This window comes from the organism of the source record quoted next, unplaced genomic scaffold (genome assembly GCF_019419815.1).
Source record: "Pyrus x bretschneideri cultivar Hongxiangsu unplaced genomic scaffold, Pyrus_bretschneideri_v1 Contig44, whole genome shotgun sequence".
Taxonomy (NCBI): domain Eukaryota; kingdom Viridiplantae; phylum Streptophyta; class Magnoliopsida; order Rosales; family Rosaceae; genus Pyrus; species Pyrus x bretschneideri.
This window is the reverse complement of record NW_025999768.1, coordinates 1060867-1085976: the sequence shown is the minus strand read 5'-3', so window position 1 is coordinate 1085976 and position 25110 is coordinate 1060867. Positions and strand designations below refer to the sequence as shown.

At 38.6% G+C, this 25110-nt stretch overlaps 3 protein-coding genes and 1 pseudogene across 17 annotated transcripts; 2 read left to right on the top strand and 2 right to left on the bottom strand.

Moving 5' to 3' along the window:
* The first annotated feature begins 2415 nt into the window (after positions 1-2415).
* LOC125469688 lies at positions 2416-5397 on the top strand (annotated as a pseudogene).
* A 223-nt stretch (positions 5398-5620) lies between these two features.
* On the bottom strand, positions 5621-8746 carry LOC103943884 (CRS2-associated factor 1, chloroplastic). Its single transcript, XM_048567356.1, is given in 8 exon segments — positions 5621-6672; positions 6777-6904; positions 7005-7230; positions 7374-7501; positions 7719-7986; positions 7988-8128; positions 8130-8341; positions 8344-8746. Coding segments are annotated over 8 exon segments (2319 nt in total). The 5' UTR covers positions 8573-8746; the 3' UTR covers positions 5621-5685.
* A 549-nt stretch (positions 8747-9295) lies between these two features.
* On the top strand, positions 9296-13000 carry LOC125469590 (probable glycosyltransferase At3g07620). The gene is made up of 5 exons (XM_048567090.1): positions 9296-9449; positions 10013-10870; positions 10958-11088; positions 11350-11704; positions 11860-13000. The coding sequence occupies exons 2-5, from the start codon at positions 10034-10036 to the stop codon at positions 12526-12528; spliced, it is 1992 nt and encodes a 663-aa protein (XP_048423047.1). The 5' UTR covers positions 9296-9449; positions 10013-10033; the 3' UTR covers positions 12529-13000.
* A 159-nt stretch (positions 13001-13159) lies between these two features.
* Positions 13160-23980, bottom strand: LOC125469589 (putative disease resistance protein RGA1). 15 transcript variants are annotated; one of them, XM_048567081.1, is made up of 12 exons: positions 22623-23980; positions 16930-20821; positions 16627-16835; positions 16437-16504; positions 15910-16007; positions 15347-15768; positions 14802-14903; positions 14601-14718; positions 14265-14482; positions 14051-14176; positions 13905-13970; positions 13160-13812 (listed from the first exon to the last, which is right to left on the bottom strand). In XM_048567081.1, exons 1-3 carry the CDS (start codon positions 23763-23765, stop codon positions 16828-16830), a joined length of 5043 nt encoding a protein of 1680 aa, XP_048423038.1. In that variant the 5' UTR covers positions 23766-23980; the 3' UTR covers positions 13160-13812; positions 13905-13970; positions 14051-14176; positions 14265-14482; positions 14601-14718; positions 14802-14903; positions 15347-15768; positions 15910-16007; positions 16437-16504; positions 16627-16827. The 15 variants fall into 15 exon arrangements, with proteins under 15 accessions (XP_048423038.1, XP_048423032.1, XP_048423041.1 ...); XM_048567075.1 differs by having other exon boundaries at positions 14601-14713; XM_048567084.1 differs by having other exon boundaries at positions 15364-15768.
* Between the last annotated feature and the right edge of the window lie 1130 nt (positions 23981-25110).

The following is a 25110-nucleotide window of genomic DNA, read 5'->3' as shown; positions in this document are numbered from 1 at the left end:
TACTCGCAAGTAAGTTTCAGGGTTCGGCATTCCGACGGCCGAACTACGTTTACCATCAAGACATACATCACATTCGAGTACCTGTGCCCATATAGTTTGGTCTCGATTCGGCGTGCTTATACTCTTACGAATATAATCACAGTGACCGAATCAGGGTCCGACGACCTGTGAACTCCGTAGAATTAGTAGCCTTGTCTTCAGGCTATAGAACCCAGAGACCGAGAGCGTTCCTTCCTCGGTCGCAATCGCAAGATACAGAAGTCGATAGCGCACCCAACGCGACATCACATTTTACTCCTCGGCCGAGCTCGGCCGACGAGTTGGCACGCCCCGCATTCAACCGAAGGACGTAGTTAGCTCATTAGTTACTCAGCCTGCGCGCTACGTAGGTTTTGTAATTTTTGTAGTCAACACTAATAGAAATGTAAATAAAAATAAAAGATATAGGTAACAAAATAATTTGTAAATTAGTACCAATATATAAAAGCATAACAGCTCAATCTAATCTTGTTGGGTTGGCAATTGGTTGACTCTAGCTGATCTCTCTAACTTCCTACATGTATGTGTGTATGTGTGTGTGTGTGTGTGTGTGTGTGTGTGTGTGTGTGTGTGTGTGTGTGTGTGTGTGTGGGGGACACTTTAGATGCGATTTCTATCTACCAATGTTCTTTGACTAAAACCTTTTGTGGTTTTTAGTTTTTTATCGAAGTCTCTGACATTAATGTAATAATGTAGTTCTATGTAGGTTATTATATTTTTCACCTTAAAAATGAAATTTATAGTTATTTATATTAATGAGATTTAAAATAGAACCCCATAATTTATGGGATTAAAAATATTAATAATAAATTATACTCTCCAATATATATATATATATATATATATATATATATATATATATATATATATATTGTGGGTGTGTGTATTTACACATGGGTATGTTCATAAAAAACCAACCAAAAAATTATTGTACAAAAACATGGGTACATTTTTCAAAAACACTATATATATATATATATATATATATATATATATATATTAGGCTTAATAATATTATTAAATTTCTTCTATTAAACTTGACATAGATACATTATCAAATTAACGAAATAGAATGTACCCATATAGGTTTAAAAATGGATTAGAGAAAAGATTGAATGAATTTTATATAAAAAACGGGTACACTTTATATTAAAAAATGGTACATTTTTCATATAACAAATTGGTATATTTAAGAATGGATACATATCAATTTTTTTTATAAAAATTTAATAGGTACAAACTTATTCTAATTTTATTTTTTATATTTTGGAAATGTTTGAATTGAAAATTACTTTTTATTATAAAAATTATGTAACTTATATGTAATTCATTAATATATTAATGATAGGAACTTTGATGAAAATCTAAAAACTAATAAGGTCTTAATCAATGAACAAAAATTAGGGACCGGATACTAATATTTCATATATATATATATATATAGAGACGAGTAAACTGTCGATTTACCCCTTGAACTTTCACTTAGCTTTCGATTCCCCCCTGAACTTTTCTATTGGAAAATTAAGGACTCAAACTAATTTTTTTTAGCCGATTTGCCCCTACCATTAGTTTTGCATATATTACGTCCATATTTCTGTTAAGTGAGACCATATGCACAACATGTGAAGGTAATTAAGTCATTTCACTCTTAAAAATGTTTAAAAACTGAAAATAAATTAAAAAAACAAAATTTTCCCTCTATTTTTTCCGCTAATTCCTATCCTCAATTTTATTTAACCCTCTCATTTGTGGAATTGTATTGGGATTATTATGGCATTATGAAAAGTATGTAATTATCTTGAGCATTTTTTTATGAGTATTATGAACATGTTTTTTATATTAATGCACTGTTTTGGAGACAATAACATCATGAGCATTTGTCAAGTTATTAATTTGTTAGAGAAAATAACAATAGTAGTACATGCTTCAAGAAAAAGATTAACTTAGCTACTTATGAAGACAATAACACCGTATGACATTTCTCATGCATAGCAGTGAGAGGGAAAAATAAAATTGAGGATAAGAATTAGTGGGAAAAAATAGAGGGAAAATTTTGTTTGTTTGTTTTTTTTTTTTCAGTTTTTTAATCATTTTTAAGAGTATGACTTAACTACCATCACATGTTGTGCAAATGGTCTCACTTAACAGAAATACGGATAAAATATGTGAAAAACTAACGGTAGGGAGCAAATCGGCTAAAAAAATTAGTTTGAGTCCTTAATTTTCCAATAGAAAAGTTCAGGGAGGAAATCAAAAGTTAGGTGAAGGTTTAGGGGGTAAATCGACAGTTTACTCATATATAGACACAAACACACACACACACACAGAGACACTTCTGCTCCTCTTTATGTATATATTGTCCTTGTTCCCCAGCATTCAAGCAAGCCAATAGTTCTACTGCCATAACTGACATATTAGAGAGAGAGAGAGAGAGAGAGAGAGAGAGAGAGAATGGCAGGAGGATTTGGAGGTGGAGTAGTATCTGAAAGGGCTCATCAGTATGAGTACAGAATTACTGGGTATTTCGTCTTTGCCTACATTGTTGCAGCTCTTGGAGGCTTCCTCCTTGGCTATGATCATGGTGTTTCAGGTCAGTTTTCTTCCTGGTCTATTCAAAATTTTAAATAGATTAGATTTTTTATTTATTAGGTAGTAATTTTCACTCTCATTTTCTTTCATATGCACTCCTCGTTGTTTTTCTAGCATTTGGATTGAATAAATTAGAGGAGAATTGAGTGACGGGACTGTAAAAATCATTATCTTCTGATCTGCCATATATCTGTATTTCCTAGCATCATCATATCCTGTGAACCGGATTTGTTTGACTGATGCTTAGCTTCAGTACTAATGTTTTTATAGAACTAATTTGAGAGATTAGGGGAGGTGTCTGAAATATGAAATTTTGAGTGTTCATGGACATATGAAGAGAAAGATGAAGACTTTTTTATGTTTGTTCAAGAAAAAAAAAATTATCAAATGATGATATAAGGCTTTTATGGTCTATTTCAAAGTAATAGATAGACATTTTTTTCACATGATTGTGATTTTCACGCTCTCATTTTCTCTTTGAGCTTCTCATGTTTCCATCCCTTGATTCTCGGTTTATTTATTCTATTCAAAGGCTAGAAAAAATGGATTGTTGCAACAAAACAATGCAATCATTTTCCTTTACTAAATTTCCAAATTGCCGCAAAAATCTTTCAATGATATGCCATTAGTTGCAACAAACCATCAGTGATGTGCTCCTCACCTAACATTGGAGCTTATCCTTTCCATGATTCCCTTTTGATAAAAATAGACAGAAGTCTTTACAAATTAAGAGTTACCATAACAAGTTACTCTCTGGTAAATTTCAGGTGGAGTGACTTCCATGGATGATTTCTTGAAGGAATTCTTCCCCAAAATATACAGAAGGAAGCAATTGCACCTCAATGAGACAGACTACTGTAAATATGATAACCAAATTTGACACTCTTCACATCCTGTTTGTACTTTGCGGGCCTCATTTCTACATTCGGAGCTTCTTATGTTACCCGAAACAAAGGAAGAAAGGCAAGTATTCTTGTTGGAGCAGTCAGCTTGTTTTTAGGAGCAGTCCTGAATGCTGCTGCAAAAAACATTGCAATGTTGATCATCGGACGAATATTACTTGGTGTTGACTTTGGATTTGGAAATCATGTAAGCTTAATGCTATGCTATCCGTCGACCTCTAATTTCTAATTTACTAACAACTTTCTTGTTCTGTAATCCAGGCAGTTCCCTTGTATCTCTGGGAAATGGCTCCTGTGAAAATTCGAGTAGCAGTTAACCAACTTTTCCAGCTGACAGCTTGCTTAGGCATCCTGATTGCTAACTGGATAAATTATGGAACCGATAAAATCCATCCGTGGGGTTGGTGATTGTCTCTTGGATTAGCTACAGTACCAGCAGTTCTTATGTTTGTTGGGGGTCTTTTTCTTCCTGAGACCCCAAATAGCCTTGTAGAGCAAGGCAGGTTAGAAGAGGCAAGAACTATACTTGAGAAAGTGAGAGGTACCAAAAAAGTTGACGCGGAGTTTGCCAACCTGGTTGATGCTAGCAATGTAGCTCGAGCCATAAAGAACCCGTTTAGGGATCTACTCGCACGAAAAAATCGCTCCCAATTGGTGATAGGGGCCTTGGGAATCCCTGCATTCCAACAGCTTACTGGCATGAACTCGATCCTCGTCTATGCACCTGTCATATTTCAGAGCTTGGGATATGGATCGGGGGCAGCTCTGTACTCATCTGTCTTCATAAGTGGAGCACTTCTTGTTGCTACATTCATTGCAATGGGTTATAATGATAAGTTTCGTAGAAGAGCTTCCTTCTTAGAAGCTGGAACTCAAATGATATGCTGCTTGGTAAATCCTCTTACTTTAATTACTTGAATGCCTATAACTGGGATGCCACTGTGGCAGTATTCCAAGTTAATCAAGTACTGTCGCATGGGAAAGTTATAATGCACGCCAGTATTTGATTAGCTTGGGATGCCGCCACATTGACATCCCAATGGTACGGAAGTTTTTCTCCGGACTTCAAATAAATTACTCACTAGAATGTCTGAATTTACGCAGGTTGCTGTGACCGTAAAGGGATAGGAACCTTCCTTGTTATCGTCATATGCATATTTGTTTTGGCTTATGGAAGGTCATGGCGTCCTTTGGGGTGGTTAGTTCCTAGTGAGCTGTTTCCTTTAGAGATGAGTTCGGCTGGACATAGTGTCGTTGTCCTGTGTCAATCTCCTCTTCACGGCTTTGATAGCGCAGGGCTTCATCGCAGGGCTTTGCCATCTTCAATATGGGATTTTTCTGCTGTTTGCTTGTTTGATAATCATCATGAGTACCTTCATCTTCTTCCTCTTGCCAGAGACAAAGCAAGTCCCCATAGAAGAAATATATCTTCTGTTTCAGAAACATTGGTTTTGGAAAAGAATAGTAGGAGATGGGGAGCAAATTGGACCCAATGGGAAGCCAAGCCAACCAGATGGGAAGTCTGGAGCACAAGTTTAGAATCAATCTCTCTCTAGCTAGTACAAAAAACATTGTTCAGATTTCTTTTCCATAGTCTGTTTTCTGAAACCCAGTTCTATAGATAATTAGGGATTAGTTTCAAAAATTTTCAAAGTTTTAAAGAATTGATGTCATCTAGGTGTTGGATAAGTCCCTAAGTCATAGCTAAAATGTGGAAGAGTCTCGTTCTTCTGGACACCGTGTGTTGATTTGATATTAAGAGTTGTGACTGAAACATTAAAACCACATTTATAAATCTCCACCCTTGATATCAAATCAAAGTGTCGAAATATGGAAATGCCATATGGGATGGGTGAAGTATGCATAACCTTTAATTCGGGTGATTCGTGGTACCACAAGATGCTCTAATACCATGATAAAGTTTATGAGTTAGTCGAATGGCCGGTTACCAATCAACACCGATATTGTCCCCAACTTCCCGGTTCTCACCTCTGCAGTCCAATACATGTGGGGTTTTGTGTTTTCAAGATTAAAATAACAGAAATTGAAAACTGAAATGGGAAGTGAAATAAGATGGAGAGGAAGTCATGTGAGATAATGTGTCATATTTTATCACCAAAAGCTGTGTTAACATTCATAAATACGTCTCAGGAACTCATGCTAATAGCTTAGCAAGTTCATCAACTCTCAAACTTCCCTGTGGTACAACATTATCTAGTATATTTTCACCAAAATCTCTTGTCATTTTAACTTTACTACCCTTCTTCTGAATCTTCTCACTTCCTCTCTTCACAGAAACTGTTCTCTCTTTCACTTCTGAATCCCCAGCATCTTGTTTCACAACCTTTACTCTCTTTAAAACTGCTACTTTCTTGGGTCGTTGATGCTTAAACACCGGGCCAGGGGGAGCAGACTGCGCTAAGGCAACTGACCGTTGATAAATAATATCGGCATCCAGGGATGACTCATCTAAAATAAGTGCACTCCCACTACCAACAGCTTCATTCAAGAGTAACAACACATTTTCTGTACAAGGTGCACTCAATTTTGCTGGCTCACTATGAATTTGTGAGCCTACTGAAGCTTCTTGAGGATTCTCGTCACTTCCAGGACCTACCGTTATGGAATCCAACCTGGTTTCGGCGCTTCCAACAGGCACTGCCATGGTCCGAGACCCCATTACTGCAGTTGGTGATTCTTCATCAGCACAGCCTGCTTTAGCCAACATGGGATCAATTTCAGATGTAAGCGGCGTAGTTTTTGACTTATCATCAGCACAGTGGATATTGTCTTGCAATGTTGAGCTGTTACTGGCATTCATTTTAGCTTCTGATTCATTGTTTATATAGCCTTCAACATCTGAAATGGGTTTGTTTTCAGAGGATCCTCCAACGGTAGAAGCCCCATCAACTGTGGCATGTGGCTCAACATATAGTGATGGCGAGAGATCCTCACTTCCCTCTGCCCCCACAACTTCAGAAGTACATGATGTTGATGCAATTGAAGTTGAATCATCAACATCAGATTCATTGACTTCCTTGAGATCACTCTCTAGATTTGGAAGAGAAGACTTCCATTCCCGTCCTCTCCACAAAAGAACGTGCTCAAGTTCAAATGACATTAACACACAAGGGACACGATCCTGCATTCACATGGTAAAGAATATTGCTCAACATGCTTTGTTATGAAAATCATCATGACTTGAGAAATGTTTTGTTAAACAAAGAAACTATAAATTTAGCATACCTTAAGTTTAGCACCTATTTTTCGGTAGTCACTCCCATTCATCCCCTGACAATTTATTCGAACTAGCTCACACTCTTCGAAGGCCTCTCTGACATTTTTTACCAATTCAGAGTACACACCATTTTTCCCTGTTAAAATCAAACAACACATTATCAGTTTACTTGAGGCCAAACCTTAAACATTCTTATTGCCATTCAACAGATTAAATTCAAGGCATAAGCACGTTACCAAGCTTGCATATTGGTATCAGATTCCGTCCCTTCTTACGCATCTCAGATGCCTCTTCTACTGTTAGACCCTCGGGAGCCCGCTGAACCAGTCTAGGATATACAGGAGTGATAGGCCTCCAAAGCATGAGAGGAAACTTAGGACGAGTTTTATAGTTGTAGTTTCTGCCTCGGAAAAGGTATATCACTCCACCTTTCCTGTAAATGATCTTCCCTCCAGTTCTTTCCTGTCAAATAATATATGATCCAAGAATAATTAACTTAAAAGAAAAACTGGAAGTAAAACACAAGGACGAGCATATTCAACTAAACTGGAAGAAAAACACATCCCCAAACATATCCATTCAGAAATCAGCAAGGAGAAACCAACCTCTAATTGCTCGCACACGTTCTCCATATCGACTGTACAAACACCTTTGCATTTAATCTTGCACACTCTCCGGCGCTTCCAGTGAGCATGTATGTTATCCAACATGTTGTGGGTCAAACCATCTCTACCTACAAATTCCAAATGAACTGAATCAGTAACCAGAAACTCATAACCTTTCTTACTATTTTCCTGCATTTCGAAGCTCTAAAGTCAAAAACTTTCATCAACGAAAACCCAAATCGAACGCTCTCCAATTTCACAAATCTCATTAAGAAGCAATCAAATGAATCAAAACCCAAATGAAGGCTATAAAAAACAAAGGAAGAAGATTATCTATAGATATACCCATATTCAACTGCCTCTTGGTTTTGATGCACCCTTTAACTAATTCCTTAACTTCCTCAACTGTCAGCGGCTCCCCCAAAATCTCTTCTCTGGACTTCACATACTTAGGACCCGACCCGGCCAAATATGGACCCGGAGATTGCACCGGCTTGACCCCCTTCTTGTGCGGCGGAGGCAGCTGGAAAGAGTCGAATTCCTTCAGTTTCTTCTTGCTTGCTGGCAAGGGGGCCCGACCCGTCCATGGCCGGTCCATCGTGGTGGGCCCAAACTGGCACGAACGGCGGTTCCCGGAGCTTAATGGGCTTGAGTTTAGGAGTCTCGGTGTAGCTGTACTTGAATTCAAAAGGGGCTCCGTCGATAACGTAAGAAAGCCCATCGTCGCCGATGGAAATGTCGGCATTTCTGTCGACTAGCCGGCCTTTTCTCCCTCAAAATTTTCGAGACCTTCGTGGGTCTTATAATTCGGCGAAATGCCGGGTGCGAATCGTTAGGGTTAGGGTTTTTGGAGTACTTGGATTTCTTGCCTGGGATTGAAGGGCTCGAGGGATACGACGGCGTGCCAATGGATTTAAATGTTTCACTACTCGTGGTGGCGTTGGCGGCGGCGGCGGCGGTGGCAGGTAGTCGGAAAGAGTGGCAATTCTGGTAGCGGACTCGAATCGGCGCTCCCGGCGAATATCGTCCTCGATTTCTTGCTGGGCCCTCCGGCGTTGGTTGAATTTCTCGGCGTTGGCGTTGTTCCACCGCGCGAATCGGACCTCCGTTGGCGGGCGGTGCTGGGCCGGGTTGTGGGTGGGGCTCGGGTTCAATAGTGGCGCGAAAATGGGACAGGAAGTGGGCAAATTTAGCGCCATTTCTTGCTGGGTTCCTCAAATTGAAGCCGAAAGCTTCAAACTTTCAGCAGATAGGAGTCCTTTTGCTGGGTTCTGGATGCATATCAGTTAAACGACGTCGCAGCAGCTGACAGTAGGGGGCTTTCAAAGTGAGATTTTGCAGGGAAGAATTGAGAGAGAGAGGAGGGGGGCTTAAGGTTTAACTTGGCGCTAACTGCCAACGGCCATGTCCCTTCGAGCGCGACAACTAATTGAACGACATGCCGTTTGACGAAAACGTGGCTTTCACCGTAGTAATATGCAACAGCAAGGTTAAACCCCTAATTTAAGGGCCTGTTTGGTACCTTCGTAGATTCCATTTTCTGTTTTTAAAACTAATGATTACTATTACCAATTAACTTAGCTATATTTATAACTTTTGAAAACTATAAATTAAAAGAATACCAAACATCCTCTTGGCTACAGTACTAAAAAACAATGATTGATTCTTTTTATTTGATCTTGTAAAGTGTTTAAGTCAATATCTGTAGCACTGTGTGCTCTGATTTCTGGAAAGGAATCTCTTTATCTTATCTATCTTATTTCCTTCCTTCTTATTTAAACAATTACAATTAAATTACGTTAACATATTGATACGAAAAAAGTGTTTCCTCTTGCTAATGTAGACGTTTTTTCATTGCGTAAAACTCAAGGATGACGAAGGAGTGGCTTCGCAGTAAATACTATAAAACTGGAAGGGTTTTTTAGCTGTACCCTGCCGTTTCCACTTCCAGCGTGGAGTATTCTGAGATTATAATAATTTGGCCAAGCAGTAGCACAAGCAGAAGCAGCAGCGGTTTTAGTTGACCGAAGGCTACAGAGATCTCTTCTGAAGTCGGAGCTCCCCCATTCATTCAAGGTACTCAATACAACCAGTGATTCTAATTCCTCATTTGATCTTGTAAAGTCTTTAAATTTATGGGGGTTTTTAAATCATAAATTTTTCCTGTTCTGAAATCTGAATTTGGAAAAGTTATGTAATTTCTTGATGGAATGCATATAGATTTCTGGGTTTTTGTGATAAATGTATAATCTTTCTTCCAGCTTTTGAAGTGTGTTCAAAACAGTGAGTCTAATCCTCATTTGGTTTTGTAAAGGCTTTAAAATTTATGGGTTTTTTTTGTTTAATTTAATATAGTGGGTAGGATGCTACTACAAGAACGAACCCAAGCTAACGAAGCTCCCGCTTTGCGAGAGTGGGGAACGTTTATTGCGCCCTTATCTTTGCTTTGTAAAAGTGCTGTTTTCTCGACTTGAACCCGCGACCTTTGAGTCACCTTTCCGTTGCATCAAGGCCTCGTTGCGAAAATCCTAAATCTTTTCCTGTTTTGGATTTGGCAATATTTGTGTAATTTCTTGATGGCATGTATTAAGTATATGGATATCATAGTTTTTGTGGTAAATGTATAATCTTTGTTTCAGCTGTTGTGCATTTTGTATGATATGGATACTGCTGCTGCTCGAACCCAGAGATTTTGGAACATTCGAATCCGGAGACTGCTGTTAATAATCGGCGGGGCGGTTGCCATTGTAGTTGTATCCCAGTGTTTAGAGCTTCCCTACGACACAACTTTTTTCTTTTTCCCTGCTGATATTGGTTCAATTTCAACAGCCACAATGTATGCCAATGTTAGTAGCTCAAACATGTCAAAGTCTGGCAAGTTTAGTGTTGGTGGTGTAGAAGGCCTAGTGGGTAATGACACTGAAGTTTCCGATTCGGATGAAGAATCTAGGCATGGGAATGATACGAGACAACAGACCTGGGTGTATGGATTAGCACTAGGTAATGACAGCAGTTTGACTGGGGAGTCCATGTTAGAGAATAATGTAACACTTGGAAAGAGTTATCCCGTGGGAACGGGTGGAAATGAAGATGGAGTTTTTATCCAGGGAAAGACTCAAGATTTTAAAACTGGTTACTTACAGACAGCTAATGAATCAGCTGACAGTTACAGGGAAGACAACGAGCCTGGAATCAGCTTAGGTTTTAAGGTTAATGAAGTTAGAAATGAAGTTGGTCTTGTGCCAGTTGTATCACAAAAAAGCTCTACAAAGAGTCTGGAAAACTTGAATGTAGATTCAAATGGCAATGTCGAACAAAATATAGAAACCCAAATTGATCACCAGAAGATTGAGCTACGGCAACCTGTTTCAGTCACCTTGGATGATAATTCTACAATGACTGATATATCTGTACTAAGGAAGTGGAACCGACGACCAACATCAATATCACAGATGAACTCATTATTGCTTCAAAGTTCTGTTTCTTCTCGTTCAATGGTATGAATTTAATTTTGAGGTTCCAATTTGGGAAACGAGAAATGAGTTAGATTTCCAGATCCTCACTTGTACTTTTATTGGCACTAGCAACTGCGGAGGTACTCAGCACGTGATCGTGAACTACAATCTGCAAAACTGGAGATTGAGAATGCTCCCATCATAAGGGACAATGCAGGACTTAGTGCTTTTGTTTTCCGAAATCTCTCCAAATTTATAAGGTAAGCCCAATTTGTCTGTCCACTTCGTATATGCATCTAGTAAAGGCTTTGTATTGTTTTCCTCTTTATGATTGCTTGTAAACTGCTTCAATTGTGTCTGTATATAAATATGGTGCTTTTCAAATATCTGCTTCACGTTGAAGCTTATCGTCTCTATAGTCTATACAGATATGGAATCCTTCGAGAGTAAAAAATTTGAAATGTAGGCTTCTTTTTGGAAACCCATGACAATCTTGAGATTTTATTTGTACTCGACTGCAGGAGTTATGACTTGATGGAGCACATGCTCAAAGTTTACATCTACAGGGAAGGTGAAAAGCCGGTATTCCATCAGCCTTTGATGAGAGGAATCTATGCGTCAGAAGGATGGTTTATGAAACTAATTGAAGGAAATAAAAAATTTGTTGTGAGGGACCCCAAGAAAGCTCATTTATTCTATTTACCCTTCGATTCACATATGCTAAGGTTGACTATTCCTAGACACTCTATCCATCGTAAGAGTAAGACGGTCCTAGAAGAAGTTTTGAAGAGCTACGTTGGGTTAATTTCTAGAAAATATCCTTTCTGGAACAGAACGAAAGGGGCAGATCATTTTCTTGTCGCTTGTCATGACTGGGTATGATTCTCATGCATCAATCTAGTTTCTATTTCATACTGTCAAAGTCGCTAATCTTTCTGGTCTCGTCTGTCTATGCTGATGAGGTCCTATGGATTATAGACTGTCTTCAATCGATGCCTTAATCTAACACATCCTTGTAAATGGAATTTCAGGCCCCCAAGCTCACAAAACAGTGCATGAAGAATTGCATCAGGTCTCTTTGCAACGCTCATGTTGATAGAGAATTCGAAATTGGCAAGGACACCAGTCTACCTGTGACATATATACGTTCCGTGGAGAATCCTCTTCAGGATCTTGGGGGAAAACCTGCTTCAGAAAGATCTATCCTGGCCTTCTTTGCCGGGGGCTTGCATGGCTATCTCCGACCAATCCTGCTACACTACTGGGCAAACAAAGAACCCGACATGAAAATCTTTGGCCCAATGCCGCATGATATTGAAGGCAAAAGAATGTATAGGGAATACATGAAGAGCAGCAAGTATTGCATATGTGCCAGGGGTTACGAGGTCCACACACCTCGAATAGTTGAGGCCATATTCTACAAGTGCGTGCCAGTCATCATATCGGACAGTTACATGCCTCCTTTCTTTGAAGTATTTAATTGGGAGGCATTTGCAGTTTTCATACAAGAGAGGGACATCCCCAATTTGAGAAACATTCTGCTCTCAATCCCGGAAGAGAAGTACCTTACAATGATGTCGAGAATAAAGATGGTGCAACAACATTTCTTCTGGCACAAGAAGCCAAAGAAGTACGACTTATTTCATATGGTACTTCATTCAGTCTGGTACAACAGAATTCTTCAGTTAAAAACCAGATGAAGATGGGAGTCTCTTCAGGTTGTTTGATACTAAAAAAGAAGACTGGTGAGTGCAGATTAAAAGGTTTCTGTAAAAAAGCAGCAAAGAAAGAGATACACAGAAACCACACTGACTCTACTGAATCTTTTGCCACTGAAATTGAATTTGAAGCTGACTGAGGGATTCGTTCAAGTACAAGGAAATGGTCGTCGGATTGTCATTTATGTTGTGTCCACCTGGCCAAGACAACACGGCTGCGATGCTATTCACCCTGCCGGAGAGGGATCCTGCTCAAGGCTTCCTTTATTATCTGTAAATGGGGTGAATTCAGTCGTGTACTCGACAATTTCAACTCCGATAGCAAGGACGTGTGTAAATGACCAATGGTTAGGGCCGGCCTAATCAAATCTCTAAGGCCGGCCCGGCCAGCGACATCATAATATTCACCTAAGGAAAACAATAATCTCTTGATCGAAAGTTTTTATTTCTGGTAGGACTGTATGTCGAAGAAAAGTGTACAACAACAATAATATAGAACTGGACCGAAAGCGGGAATATGATGCTGATGGGTCCGTCTAAAATCATTCTGCGTAGGGATTTTATTTACGAATGAAGGTGGAGTCAATCGTTTAACATATATTTGAACATAACATTTCGTCCCAAGGCACATTTTTCTTTCAAATATCAAAAGTATGGACATCCAACTGAAGTTCAATAGATCATAATGTTCACTCTTATCAATCTTAATTTAGAGCGTAATGCGACTAAAGTTGGATAGCATTTACACTTAAAAGAGAAACTGCAAAAACTAAAGACTACGCAGAGTACGTCGAACAAGTGATACAAGGTTCAATACGAATGGGGGCAAGAGATGTACGGTTCCCCAACCAATCTGGTAAAGCCTCCAGTCCATTAAAATCGTGTATCTTCAAAGTTGTTAGAGACTCGAGCTTAGGCGACCCCCACAAGTCTAATCTTTCGAGTTGTGATGGAACTTGAAGGTTGAAAATCAGGAAAAGAATCGAGCTCCTCCCAAAACGCACCGATTGACATCATCTCAAACCAGTCAGGGAGTGTCATGATCAAAATTCTAAGAACACGAAGTCTGAACATACTCGGGATCAAAATACCGCACTGTGCCCATGACCGGTGCCACAACATGAGTCTCATTGTCACTGGGAAAAACCATGGACATACCAAAATCTGCTATTTTTGCATCCAAGTTTTCGCTTAAGAGAATGTTGGCAATCTTTACATCTCTATGCAGGATACGTGGATTGCATCCTTTATGCAAGTAATGTTGCCCTGTGAACCAAATTTCACAATGTACATAAGTTGAATTAGGCACATGAACTTACGCAAATATATTAGCGTACGAAGTAACACGCAGCACCAACCTAACGCAATATCTAATGCTATCCGATGTCTCATTTCCCATGTTACATGTGAGCTTCTATCTGCATCTGCAACCATTAACGTGACACTTCAATATTTTGAAACCCTCTGATGGAGGACAATGCTTATAAAACATATAACTACATACCTGAGAGATATTCTCTTAGGTTTCCGTTAGGCAAGTACTTGTATATAAGTGCCAAGTTGTCGGTATCATCACAGTATCCAATAAATGAGGCCAAGTTTCTAGATGGATTCTCATCAGGAGCTCAACCTGCAGCGATAAGGAACTCATCAATCTCTAACCAACGAGACAAGGCATTTAACTTGCATTCCAAGGAATTAAATTATAACTATCAAACCTCTGTTTGGAACTCCCTAGCTCCTTGCGATGACGATGGAGAAAGTATTTTAACCGCAACTTGAGTGCCATCTTTCAAGTAGCCATGGTATACAATCCCAAATCCTCCCTTCCTGATTTTAGTTTGAAAATTTTCGGTGTATTGTAAAATCTTGTCGTAATTGAACTGGGACTTCTTTGATGCTACAGGTGTTTTGTTATGTTTTTCTCCATCTTCAGCTTAAGCAGACAAAAACATATGAGTTCTGACAAAGTGGATAGGATCATAGGAATACCACTAAGCCATAGTAACAGCATTGGTTCTAACTGAATAAGTATCAAGCATATAAAATGGTACCTAGTTTTCTTTTTCTTCTAAGCTTCCATACGAGTATGAGCACTATAACTAGAAGGAGGGCCACTGCTGATAGTTATGATCCAAGTATTGGAACAACTTGCACTTGCTTGGATCTGAGCTAAAAAAAGAACTTATAAACAGAAAGAAAATATAAATCTGAAGGATGCAATACCATTTGCTTTTGTTAAGGAAAATGCTAACCTATTTGGCGCTCTCCATGAACGAAACTTGCACAGAGCAGTAGGATGAGGAAACCAGTTGAGATCTTCATCTCTCTTTATCTCATTACAGCCTATGAACTACCTGGTATTTAAAACGTGCAACAATGTCCCAATCAGAAAAACAGAAAAACGTATATGACAGTGTGGATTTGTAATTCATGCTGCACAACTTGCACAATACATGCATGATCCTTATTACATGGAGATGCCTAGTCTATGACAATCAATGGATTATGAAATGTTCATACTAAAAGAGCAATTTGGTCAGGCCAACGTATTTTCTAGTCAAGGCATTTCAAAGATCGTTCCTGTTAGGGTTATGTGGTGTCATACAAGTCAGGCACACAACCCAAAGTATTGGACCAAAGTGATTAAGTCGAAGAGAATATGAATATATACTAGTATTTATCCTACACTGATTCACTGCACAACAGATCCACACCCATTTTTAAACCACCAAATTTTGAACATGGGATGAATGAGATAGTTTGTAGGAACCGGCAAAGGTCAAGCCTAACTAGCTACCTAGCATGGTATGGAACCTGCATTTGTGAAATCTGAACATATGGAAATCACTCTAGGTGAACTCTGGTATGGTGAAATCATAACACAAGTTTCTTCATTTGAGCCTGGAGTTCTTTCTCGATGCCCAGACACCTCCGTTTCCAAACATTGTGTTAGTTGACACAGCACAAAACCCATGGTGGCTCTATGTTGGGAGGTTGAAGTTGTGCATGCCATTGCTGTTTATAAGGCTTTCCAAACCGAATTCACACTGAAATCTCCTAAAATCCTTCAATACAAAATAGTTGTAAAATCCCTTTGCTGGAACTCAGGATTTACCCGCTACACTATGTGGACAAGATCATCACTTTCTACGATTGCAGGTTGTCCAGTAAAACTATAAACATCAAATTTCTTTATTCAACCATTGATAGTTATGGTACCTGCAGACCAAACCAATCATAAACCACTCATTGTTCATACATTTGTATTCACAACAGTTATAAAAAAGAACTTATAAGCAGATAGAAAATATAAATCTGAAGGATGCAATACCATTCGCTTTTGTTAAGGAAAATGCTAACCTATTTGGCGCTCTCCATGAACAAAATTTGCAGAGCAGTAGGATGAGGAAACCAGTTGAGATCTTCATCTCTGTGTCTCATTGCAGCCTATGAACTACCTGGTATTTAAAATGAGAGACAATGTCCGATCAGAAAAACAGAAAAACGTATATGACTCTGGATTTGTAATTTCATGCTGCACAACTTGCACAGTGCATGCATGATCCTTAATTAGTCTGCGACAATCAATGGATCATGCAATGTTCATACTAAGAGAGCAAATTGGTCAAGCCAACGTATTTTCTAGTCAAAGCATTTCAAACATTGTTCCTGTTAGGGTTATGCGGTGTCATATAAGTCAGGGACACAACCCAAAGTATTGCACCAAAGTGATTAAGTCAAGGACAATATGGATATATACTAGTATTTAGCCTACACTGATTCATTGCACAACAGATCCCACACCCATTTTTAAACCACCAAGTTTTGAACATGGGATGAATGAGATAGTTTGTAGGAACCAGCAAAGGTAAAGCCTAACTAGCTACCTAGCATGGTGCTGTCATGGAACCCGCATTTGTGGAATCTGGACATATGGAAATCACTCTATGTGAACCTGCACACAGTGAGATGAAACACAACCCCGTAAAAAAGTGTATCCGCACCATAACAATCAAATGGAACTAAGACAAGAAAACAGAACAAATCGTGAATTACTGTTTCGGGAAAGAAACCTACTCTCGACTGTCGGAAATGTGAGAAATGTTGCATTTTCTTTTAATTTAGAACGCAACAGAAAAAATTGTACCGGCTTCCCCACTGCCGTAGATACTTGAGATTCCCACAGCTGTGAATAGATAGATCTTCCACACACGAAAGGTTGCGTAATCACTCTGGCAAGAGCCTTTTGAATCATCAAGTGACAATGATTCCGATTCTTCACCAGTCTAATATCCGTTTATTGCAGAAAACGAGAGTGAGTGAACAATATTGAACAAAAATATACATGGATAATTGATTTGAGATAAAAATAAAGATTACCTGTGATATGTGATATGTGAGATATCTTTGGCCATTCTGGGCCGTCCTTGGCGCATCTTTCTCTGAGACGGGGACAGACATAAATCTCTAGCTCATGTAATTTGGTTAGGCGTTGCATAGCTTCGACGGTAGGCAGATACATCAGATTCTCACAAGAGGAAATTTTCAACTTTGTAAGAGATGTAAGGTCGCCCAACCACTCTGGAAGAGCCTCCACACCATCGAAATCAGAAATGGACAAAGATGTAAGAGAAGTAGAGTGTTGAATTGGCTGAGGCAGAGACTTGAGCTTAGGCCACCCGTACAACTCTAATTCTTCCAGTTGCGATGGGACCTGAAAATCCGGGAAAGAATCGAGCTCCTCGCAGAATGGACCGATCTTCATCCTTTTCAAACGAGATAGAGAGTGCAGCCCCTTGGGCAAATATTGTAATTTCCCACAATTACTAATACATAAATAGGAAAGAGATTGCAAGCTGAACAAATTGTGATCCGCCAAAGATATCAAATTGTGGCAACCATCGACAGACAATTCGGTTAGGCGTTGCAAAGCTTCGACCGGAGGCAGATACATCAGATTCTCACAAGAGGAAATTTCCAACTTTGTAAGAGATGTAAGGTCGCCCAACCACTCTGGAAGAGCCTCCACACCATCGAAATCAGAAATGGACAAAGATGTAAGAGAAGTAGAGTGTTGAATTGGCTGAGACAGAGACTTGAGCTTAGGCCACCCGTACAATTCTAATTCTTCCAGTTGCGATGGGACCTGAAAATCCGGGAAAGAATCGAGCTCCTCGCAGAATGGACCGATCTTCATCCTTTTCAAACGAGATAGAGAGTGCAGCCCCTTGGGCAAATATTGTAATTTCCCACAATTACTAATACGTAAATAAGAAAGAGATTGCAAGCTGGACAAATTGTGATCCGCCAAAGATATCAAATTGGGGCAACCATCGACATCCAATCTGGTAAGAGCTGTGCAGGATGCAAGCCCACTCGGTATACTTGTTAATCCATCACAACTGCTAATACCCAGCACAGTGAGGGACGTGAGGTTGTCTAAACTGGGAATAGCCTCAAGATTAGGACATCTCCGTATAGACATCGTCTCAAGAGAGGCGGGGGTTGGTAGCCCAGGACCCGACAAAGTCCTCAAATTCTCACAAGAGGAAATTCTCAACTTTGTAAGAGATGTAAGGTCACCCAACCACTCCGGAAGAGCCTCCACACCACCGAAATCAGAAATGGACAAAGATGTAAGAGAAGTAGAGTGTTGAATTGGCTGAGACAGAGACTTGAGCTTAGGCCACCCGTACAATTCTAATTCTTCCAGTTGCGATGGGACCTGAAAATCCGGGAAAGAATCGAGCTCCTCGCAGAATGGACCGATCTTCATCCTTTTCAAACGAGATAGAGAGTGCAGCCCCTTGGGCAAATATTGTAATTTCCCACAATTACTAATACGTAAATAGGAAAGAGATTGCAAGCTGGACAAATTGTGATCCGCCAAAGATATCAAATTGTAGCAACCATCGACATCCAATCTGGTAAGAGCTGTGCAGGATGCAAGCCCACTCGGTATACTTGTTAATCCATCACAACTGCTAATACCCAGCACAGTGAGGGACGTGAGGTTGTCTAAACTGGGAATAGCCTCAAGATTAGGACATCTCCGTATAGACATCGTCTCAAGAGAGGCGGGGGTTGGTAGCCCAGGACCCGACAAGGCCCTCAAATTCTCACAAGAGGAAATTGTCAACTTTGTAAGAGATGTAAGGTCGCCCAACCACTCCGGAAGAGCCTCCACACCATCGAAATCAGAAATGGACAAAGAAGTAAGAGAAGTACAGTGTTGAATGGGCTGAGACAGAGACTTGAGCTTAGGCCACCCGTACAATTCTAATTCTTCCAGTTGCGATGGGAACTGAAAATCCGGGAAAGAATCGAGCTCCTCGCAGAATGGACCGATCTTCATCCTTTTCAAACGAGATAGAGAGTGCAGCCCCTTGGGCAAATATTGTAATTTCCCACAATTACTAATACGTAAATAGGAAAGAGATTGCAAGCTGGACAAATTGTGATCCGCCAAAGATATCAAATTGTGGCAACCATCGACATCCAAACTGGTAAGAGCTGTGCAGGATGCAAGCCCACTCGGTATACTTGTTAATCCATCACAACTCCTAATACCTAGCACAGTGAGGGACGTGAGGTTGTCTAAACTGGGAATAGCCTCAAGATTAGGACAATTCCATATATACATTGTCTCAAGAGAGGCGGGGGTTGGTAGCCCAGGACCCGACAAGGTCCTCAAATTTGGACAACCGGTGATATCCAGTGTGCGAAGACTAGTACAGGAATGGAGCCCACTCAGTATACTTGTGAATCCATCGCATCCCTCAATTGTCAATTCACGGAGGGATGTGCAACCGTTTAAAGACAAGTCCTCTTCCTGCTGCTGCTGCTGCTGCTGCTGGTGGAGAGTAGTGCATCTTTCAATAACCAATTTGCAGAGCGAGGGCAGACTGCGAATTGAAGTGCATCTTAGATTTGGGCAACCACGTAATTTCAACTCCTTAAGAGATTGGAATTGTGCAATTGGAAAGGATTTTAGTTTGGGGCATTTCTCAATGGAAATCCTTCCAAGATTCAGCAACTGTCCGAGTGGTGGGACCGCTTCACATTCTCTCCAACCGATTAACTTAATCTCCGTTAAATTAATGAGCAACGAATCACTCATCATCCATGATGCAAATTTAGTACCCATGAAGTTCTTAATCGTCAAGCTTTTTAAGTTGGAGTGCGGTTGGAGTCCTTCAAGAATATCCTCGTCATGATTCGCAGAATGGTGCTTCCCCCAGTTTAATTTCAATTTTTGTAGGTTTGCTTTTCCCACTAAATTTGATTTCATTGCTTCTTCCTTGTCTCTCACATATTCCAATGCTCCAATAACTAGTTCCCCTTTCAATTCATTTAACCCACCTAGCTCATCAAGTCTATGACACCTCGCTCTATCCAAAATAAAAGAAAGTAGCGTTTGCAGATGAGTTAATCTTGTCATCCCAAATGGAACTTCTTTGTACTTATCGAAATAAACATGTCTCAAGTTGATCAAATTTTCCATTTCCCTAGGAAACTTTGTAAGAGTCCATGTCCCTGACATTCTTAACGTCTGAAGATTATAGAGCTTGCCAATAGATTTTGGGAGTTTTTTTATTCTTGTATTAGAAATGTTGAGATATCTCAAGTGTTTCAACTTTCCAATTGAGCTAGGCAAATCCTCTATTGCAGCCTCAGATAAATTCAACATCCGTAAAGCTCTAAACCTTTGGAGGATGTTACTAGGGACCTCCCAATCAACAAACAATGATCGCAATCTCCTAACACTCCCTTGTGGAATTCTTTCAAGTGTCGTGGAAGAAATTCGCCCAACATGCTGAATCTTAAGTGCATCATCCATCTGGTCAGAGTCCCCCATCAAGCTTTCAGATTTAAATATTTCCTCTGCAAGATCATGCACAAGATCGTGCATCTTGCATTTGGTAATACCACCGTACTCATCTTCTATGGCATCTTGAAATAAGGAGTTTTGCAATAGAATATTAAAATATTTATTGCCTATATCCTCCATGCTCATGTTGGGAGAGGAATGGAGATATCCTTGAGCCATCCAAAGCTGGACCAAGTTATCTCGTTCAATTTCAAAATCTTTTCTAAACATTGAACAATATGCAAAACATTGTTTCAAGAATGGCGACTTCAAATTATCAAAACTTAACTTCAAAACCGACATGATTTTCTCCTCTTCATTTGGTAATTCCCATATCTTACTTTGTAGAATTGACAACCATTCACGTGTACTATAGTTAGAATGCATAATGCTTCCCAAAACCTATTAACAAATAAATTAATAGTTTAATACTTGATCAGATCAATTAAATACAAGTGTTAGAATAAAATCATCATGTTTATAACTTAGTAATTGAAGAGTTCGTAAAGGCCGTAGTTTGAAAGAGCGTTTTGTAAAGGGGTGTGCTATCCACACACTTCTTTTTACTTCTCACACACCTCTTGTTAATTTATGTCCGTTAATCTTCTTCAATTATCCGATCCAACGATCGAAAACTAAAAAGGTGTGGAAGAAGTAAAAAGGGATGTGTGGATATCACACCCCTTTGTAAAATGCAAGCTATTCCTAGATTAAGAGTACTGTTACTTAACCACTTGTCTTATTTCTTCACCCACTATCAAATTTAAAAATGAAGTTTTTGAAATTTAGTCCTTAAATAAGATTGAAATCTAATAACAATAAAATAATAATAAAAATAACTTTAAAAAAAAGATATGAAGTGAAAATAAAATAAAAAGTTCACAAATAAAATGGAAATAAAAAATGAAGATTAGGAAATATCAAGTGGGCGGTGAAGATGGTTGTGGCTACATCATGATAGGTTGCACCATTTCAGCAACCTCCACGACCTTCTTCTCGATGTTTGCTAATTGAGTTGTAGGGTGAAGTTAGGGGTTATGCGTTAGGTTTGGAAGTGATGGCCTAATATGGGTGGTGGTGACCGTTACTTGGTGGAGACCATGCTTCCATTAATTTCTATTGATTTTGGAGACAAAGTAAGCCCTAGATGATTTAACAGAAATTTAATTTTCGATAGGTTTGATACTTGTTTGAAATGTTTAAAAAGGTTGAGACCAATTTGGACACAAAAAGGTTTTTTTTTTTAATTAACGATATTATCTACGCTAAGAGGGTGAGGGAATAGGATAAGCCTCACAATGGGTTAGCAATAATGTGATTTAAATTCGCTTTTGGCAAGAATTAAACCTAATATCCCTCACTTACAAGTAACAAAGAACCACTAGACCGGAATACTAAGTGACGAGAGGTTTTAAGTACTTAATTCTAAATTCTAGATTATATATTGATTTTAGTCCTTTCACTAGATATTTAATGTCTATCTTCATTCTAAAAATTATCCTCATAAATATTTGATTTTATGCTTAACTTCATCCAATTATAAATGAGAAAATATTTCCAAAAAAAAAATATTAGAAATACGAAAAATATGCAAATCCATAAGTGTATCTAAATATACTAAAAGATGTACTAAATGTTTGTACCAAAATGTACATTAATGTACTTAAGTGTATGTAGCAAAATATTGTATGAGTTGATGTACCTACTTTTTTGTTGCAAAATATTATATGAGTTGATGTACCTACTTTTTTGTATCAAAATATATAAAATGAATTAATGTAACTAAATGAAGAACGTAAAGTATATCGAATTATATTGTTTAAAAAAATTAATGTACCTAAATGTATATATCAAAAATATTATCATGAATAAAATGAAAAGATAATTAAATGCATTAACATAATGTGAACACATGGTATTACTATTATAGCTAGGAGGAAAAGACTAATAAAACCTCAAATTATAAATAATAAGTGAGGTAATTAAATGTATTTTGACTTGGATATTGAGTAATGGGACTCGAATTAGACTATAATCTTACACAAGGTATTAATATAAGAGTAACCTTTTTCAACGATTAATTAAATTAAATCTTACACCCAAAAAACCCCCACCCATCCTTCTATTTCTATATTTATGTTATTAAAATAGAATTTCAAATACATAACAACAAGGGGAAATATAATAATATATCAATGCATACCTTTGCCACCAATGGTACACCAACACACTTTTTAGCTATGTCCTTTCCAATGCGCTCTTGATCTGAATCTAGAGGAAAAACATTACCATTTGATAATGCTTTACTCTTTATTATGGACCAACAATCCTCCACTGGTAGGAACCCCAAATCACACCTAGGCATTGTCTCCATGATTGATGCAACCTTAGCACTGCGGGTAGTAACAAGGGTAATGCTTCCGGGGGCAGAATTGAGTCCAGACAACCAACTCTTAAAATTGCTCCATAAATCCTCATCTTCATTCCAAACATCATCGAGTATCAGAATATATCTCTTCCCTTTCAAACTTTCGTTGAGTTGTTTCAGCAATGCTTCCCGACCCTGAAGTCCAGCGTTTTTTGGGTCGAACAATTCAAGCATCCTACGTAGAATCAAATTAACCTCAAAAGTGTTGGACACACACACCCACAATTTTTCCTGAAAATGTCTACCAATAGCATCATCATTGAATATTGATTTTGCCAAAGTCGTCTTTCCGAGTCCCCCCATTCCCACAATGGCCTTAACCGAAAGGTTCTTTTCCTGATTCTTGGACTCGATCAACGTTGCAATGATATCCGACACAATCTTCTCCCTTCCGATGATCTTCTCATCATGACCGAAGCTTGAGACGGTTTCTCTGTCCCCTGTACTTGGAGGGGTTGGATCTACTCTCCTTTCAACTAAGCCAATGAAAGATGCCTTACTCTTGAGAACCGCCAGTGAGGCACTGATGTTCTTAATCTTGTGTGCCATATTTTGACGAAATAAAATGGGATTGGAGAGCCAAAAGAAGTTAAGTACCTTCTTCTTCATGTGGTCTTGAATTTCTATTTTACGCCGGAGAACTTCGTAGTTGATGTCCTCCAAGACGTCATCGGCATCTTCAGCTACGTCTTTCAGTTCCTTGACCCAGTTTCTGACTGCCATGCCCTGATCCTGTGGTTTGTGGGCAACATCGCCTAAGAACCCTTGAATTTCCATTAACGATTGATGAAGCTCAGTTCGTTCTTTTTTGAATCGTCGGAAAAGACCGATTTCTTGAGCAGCAAGTGAAGCGACCGACTTCAGTATTCCCTCCACCGGAAAAGTGTAGAGAACTTCTAGCACCTTTACAGGATCCATACCGGGCCGATAAGGGGAGATTAGAGAGAGGAATGCAGAGAATGGAGAGAAAGCCAAGGAAGGACACAAGAAGAGGGAATAAGTTGAATGAAAGGCTTAACAATAATTCAAGAAAATGTGGTATAAGAAGAAAGGACCCCTTATAATTGATGCCACTTTACACCTGTGAGCGTGAACATAATGTTCAAGAGTGGAGTGTGGTCCAGCAATATAAACCGAAGATTACTTGGCTGCTAAACGTTCCAGTAGGATCTTCTGCTTACATCCAATCGGATGGACATATGTTCAAATTTTATTAAAAGAATCAAAATTTGAATACGTGTTCACTCGAAATTGGATGTAAGCGGTAGCTTTTGCTGAAATGTTCAGCAGTCGAGCATCGTTCATGTGAACCCATCTTATCAGCAAAGATTCTTTCTAAACAACCTTAGTCAATAATGGAGGCCATTCTTTCTAAACAACTTTAGTCAATAGTGGAGGCCATTCTTTCTAAACAACTTTAGTCAATAGTGGAGGCCACCCTTAATAAAGTAATGAGGATTGAATTGAAAAGATAAAAAAGAATATCATGTTATTTAATATTATGATTTAGTGGTATTTTTTTTTTATTTGTAAATGAGAGATATTAAGTTCGATTCTCGTCAAAGATAAAGTTGAACAACATTATTGTTAAACTCACACCCTTTCTCTTAATGTACGTAATATCTTTTGTAAAAAAAATTTTTAAAAAAAAAGGACAAAATATAAACCCATTTTGTTAGCAAATATGCTCTAAAAATTAATTACCTAGCATTATTCATATAATTATCATTTTCCCCTCTTTATGTAAATATTGTGTATGAGAGCAAATTAAAAAAAATGGGAATATGATTGTCATTTTGTCAAAAAGTACAAAATTACTATTTTGCCCTCATTTTTCTCAAAAATGAGGGCAAAATTGGAAAAATTAGGGAATAAAGTTGACAATGTGTCTTCTCTTAATATATACCAGCATATAAGCACACACAAAGTGTGTGAGAAATTTTTTTTATTTTTGTTTTTGAAATAGGAGAGAGGAAGAGAGGAAAAGAGTGATAGAGAGAATGTGAGAGTGGGAAGTTTTTTTTATTATTATTTTTTATTTATTATTAAATTAGATATATGTTAGGATTACATATATGTGAGGGTTTGAAAAATAACAGCAAAATTTGGTTGTGTGAAATTACATTTCTGCCCCATATTTCTTATTCATGTTCTATTTTAATTAGAGGGTTAAACTAGTAATTCCATAAGGTTTTGTTTGACAATAAATGTTTTATTAATTAGTAGAGATAGTATAGATAAAGAGTAATGCTATTCATATCAT

Excerpts from the sequence above, each read along its gene's own strand:
- LOC125469589 (XM_048567086.1), bottom strand. The coding sequence starts at position 23,765 with ATGGATCCTGTAAAGGTGCTAGAAGTTCTCTACACTTTTCCGGTGGAG. Across the intron at positions 20,822-22,622 it reads GTGTACCATTGGTGGCAAAG|GTTTTGGGAAGCATTATGCA; the intron begins GTATGCATTGAT and ends ATTTGTTAATAG.
- LOC125469590 (XM_048567090.1), top strand. The coding sequence starts at position 10,034 with ATGGATACTGCTGCTGCTCGAACCCAGAGATTTTGGAACATTCGAATC. Across the intron at positions 10,871-10,957 it reads CTGTTTCTTCTCGTTCAATG|CAACTGCGGAGGTACTCAGC; the intron begins GTATGAATTTAA and ends TATTGGCACTAG. Across the intron at positions 11,705-11,859 it reads TTGTCGCTTGTCATGACTGG|GCCCCCAAGCTCACAAAACA; the intron begins GTATGATTCTCA and ends ATGGAATTTCAG.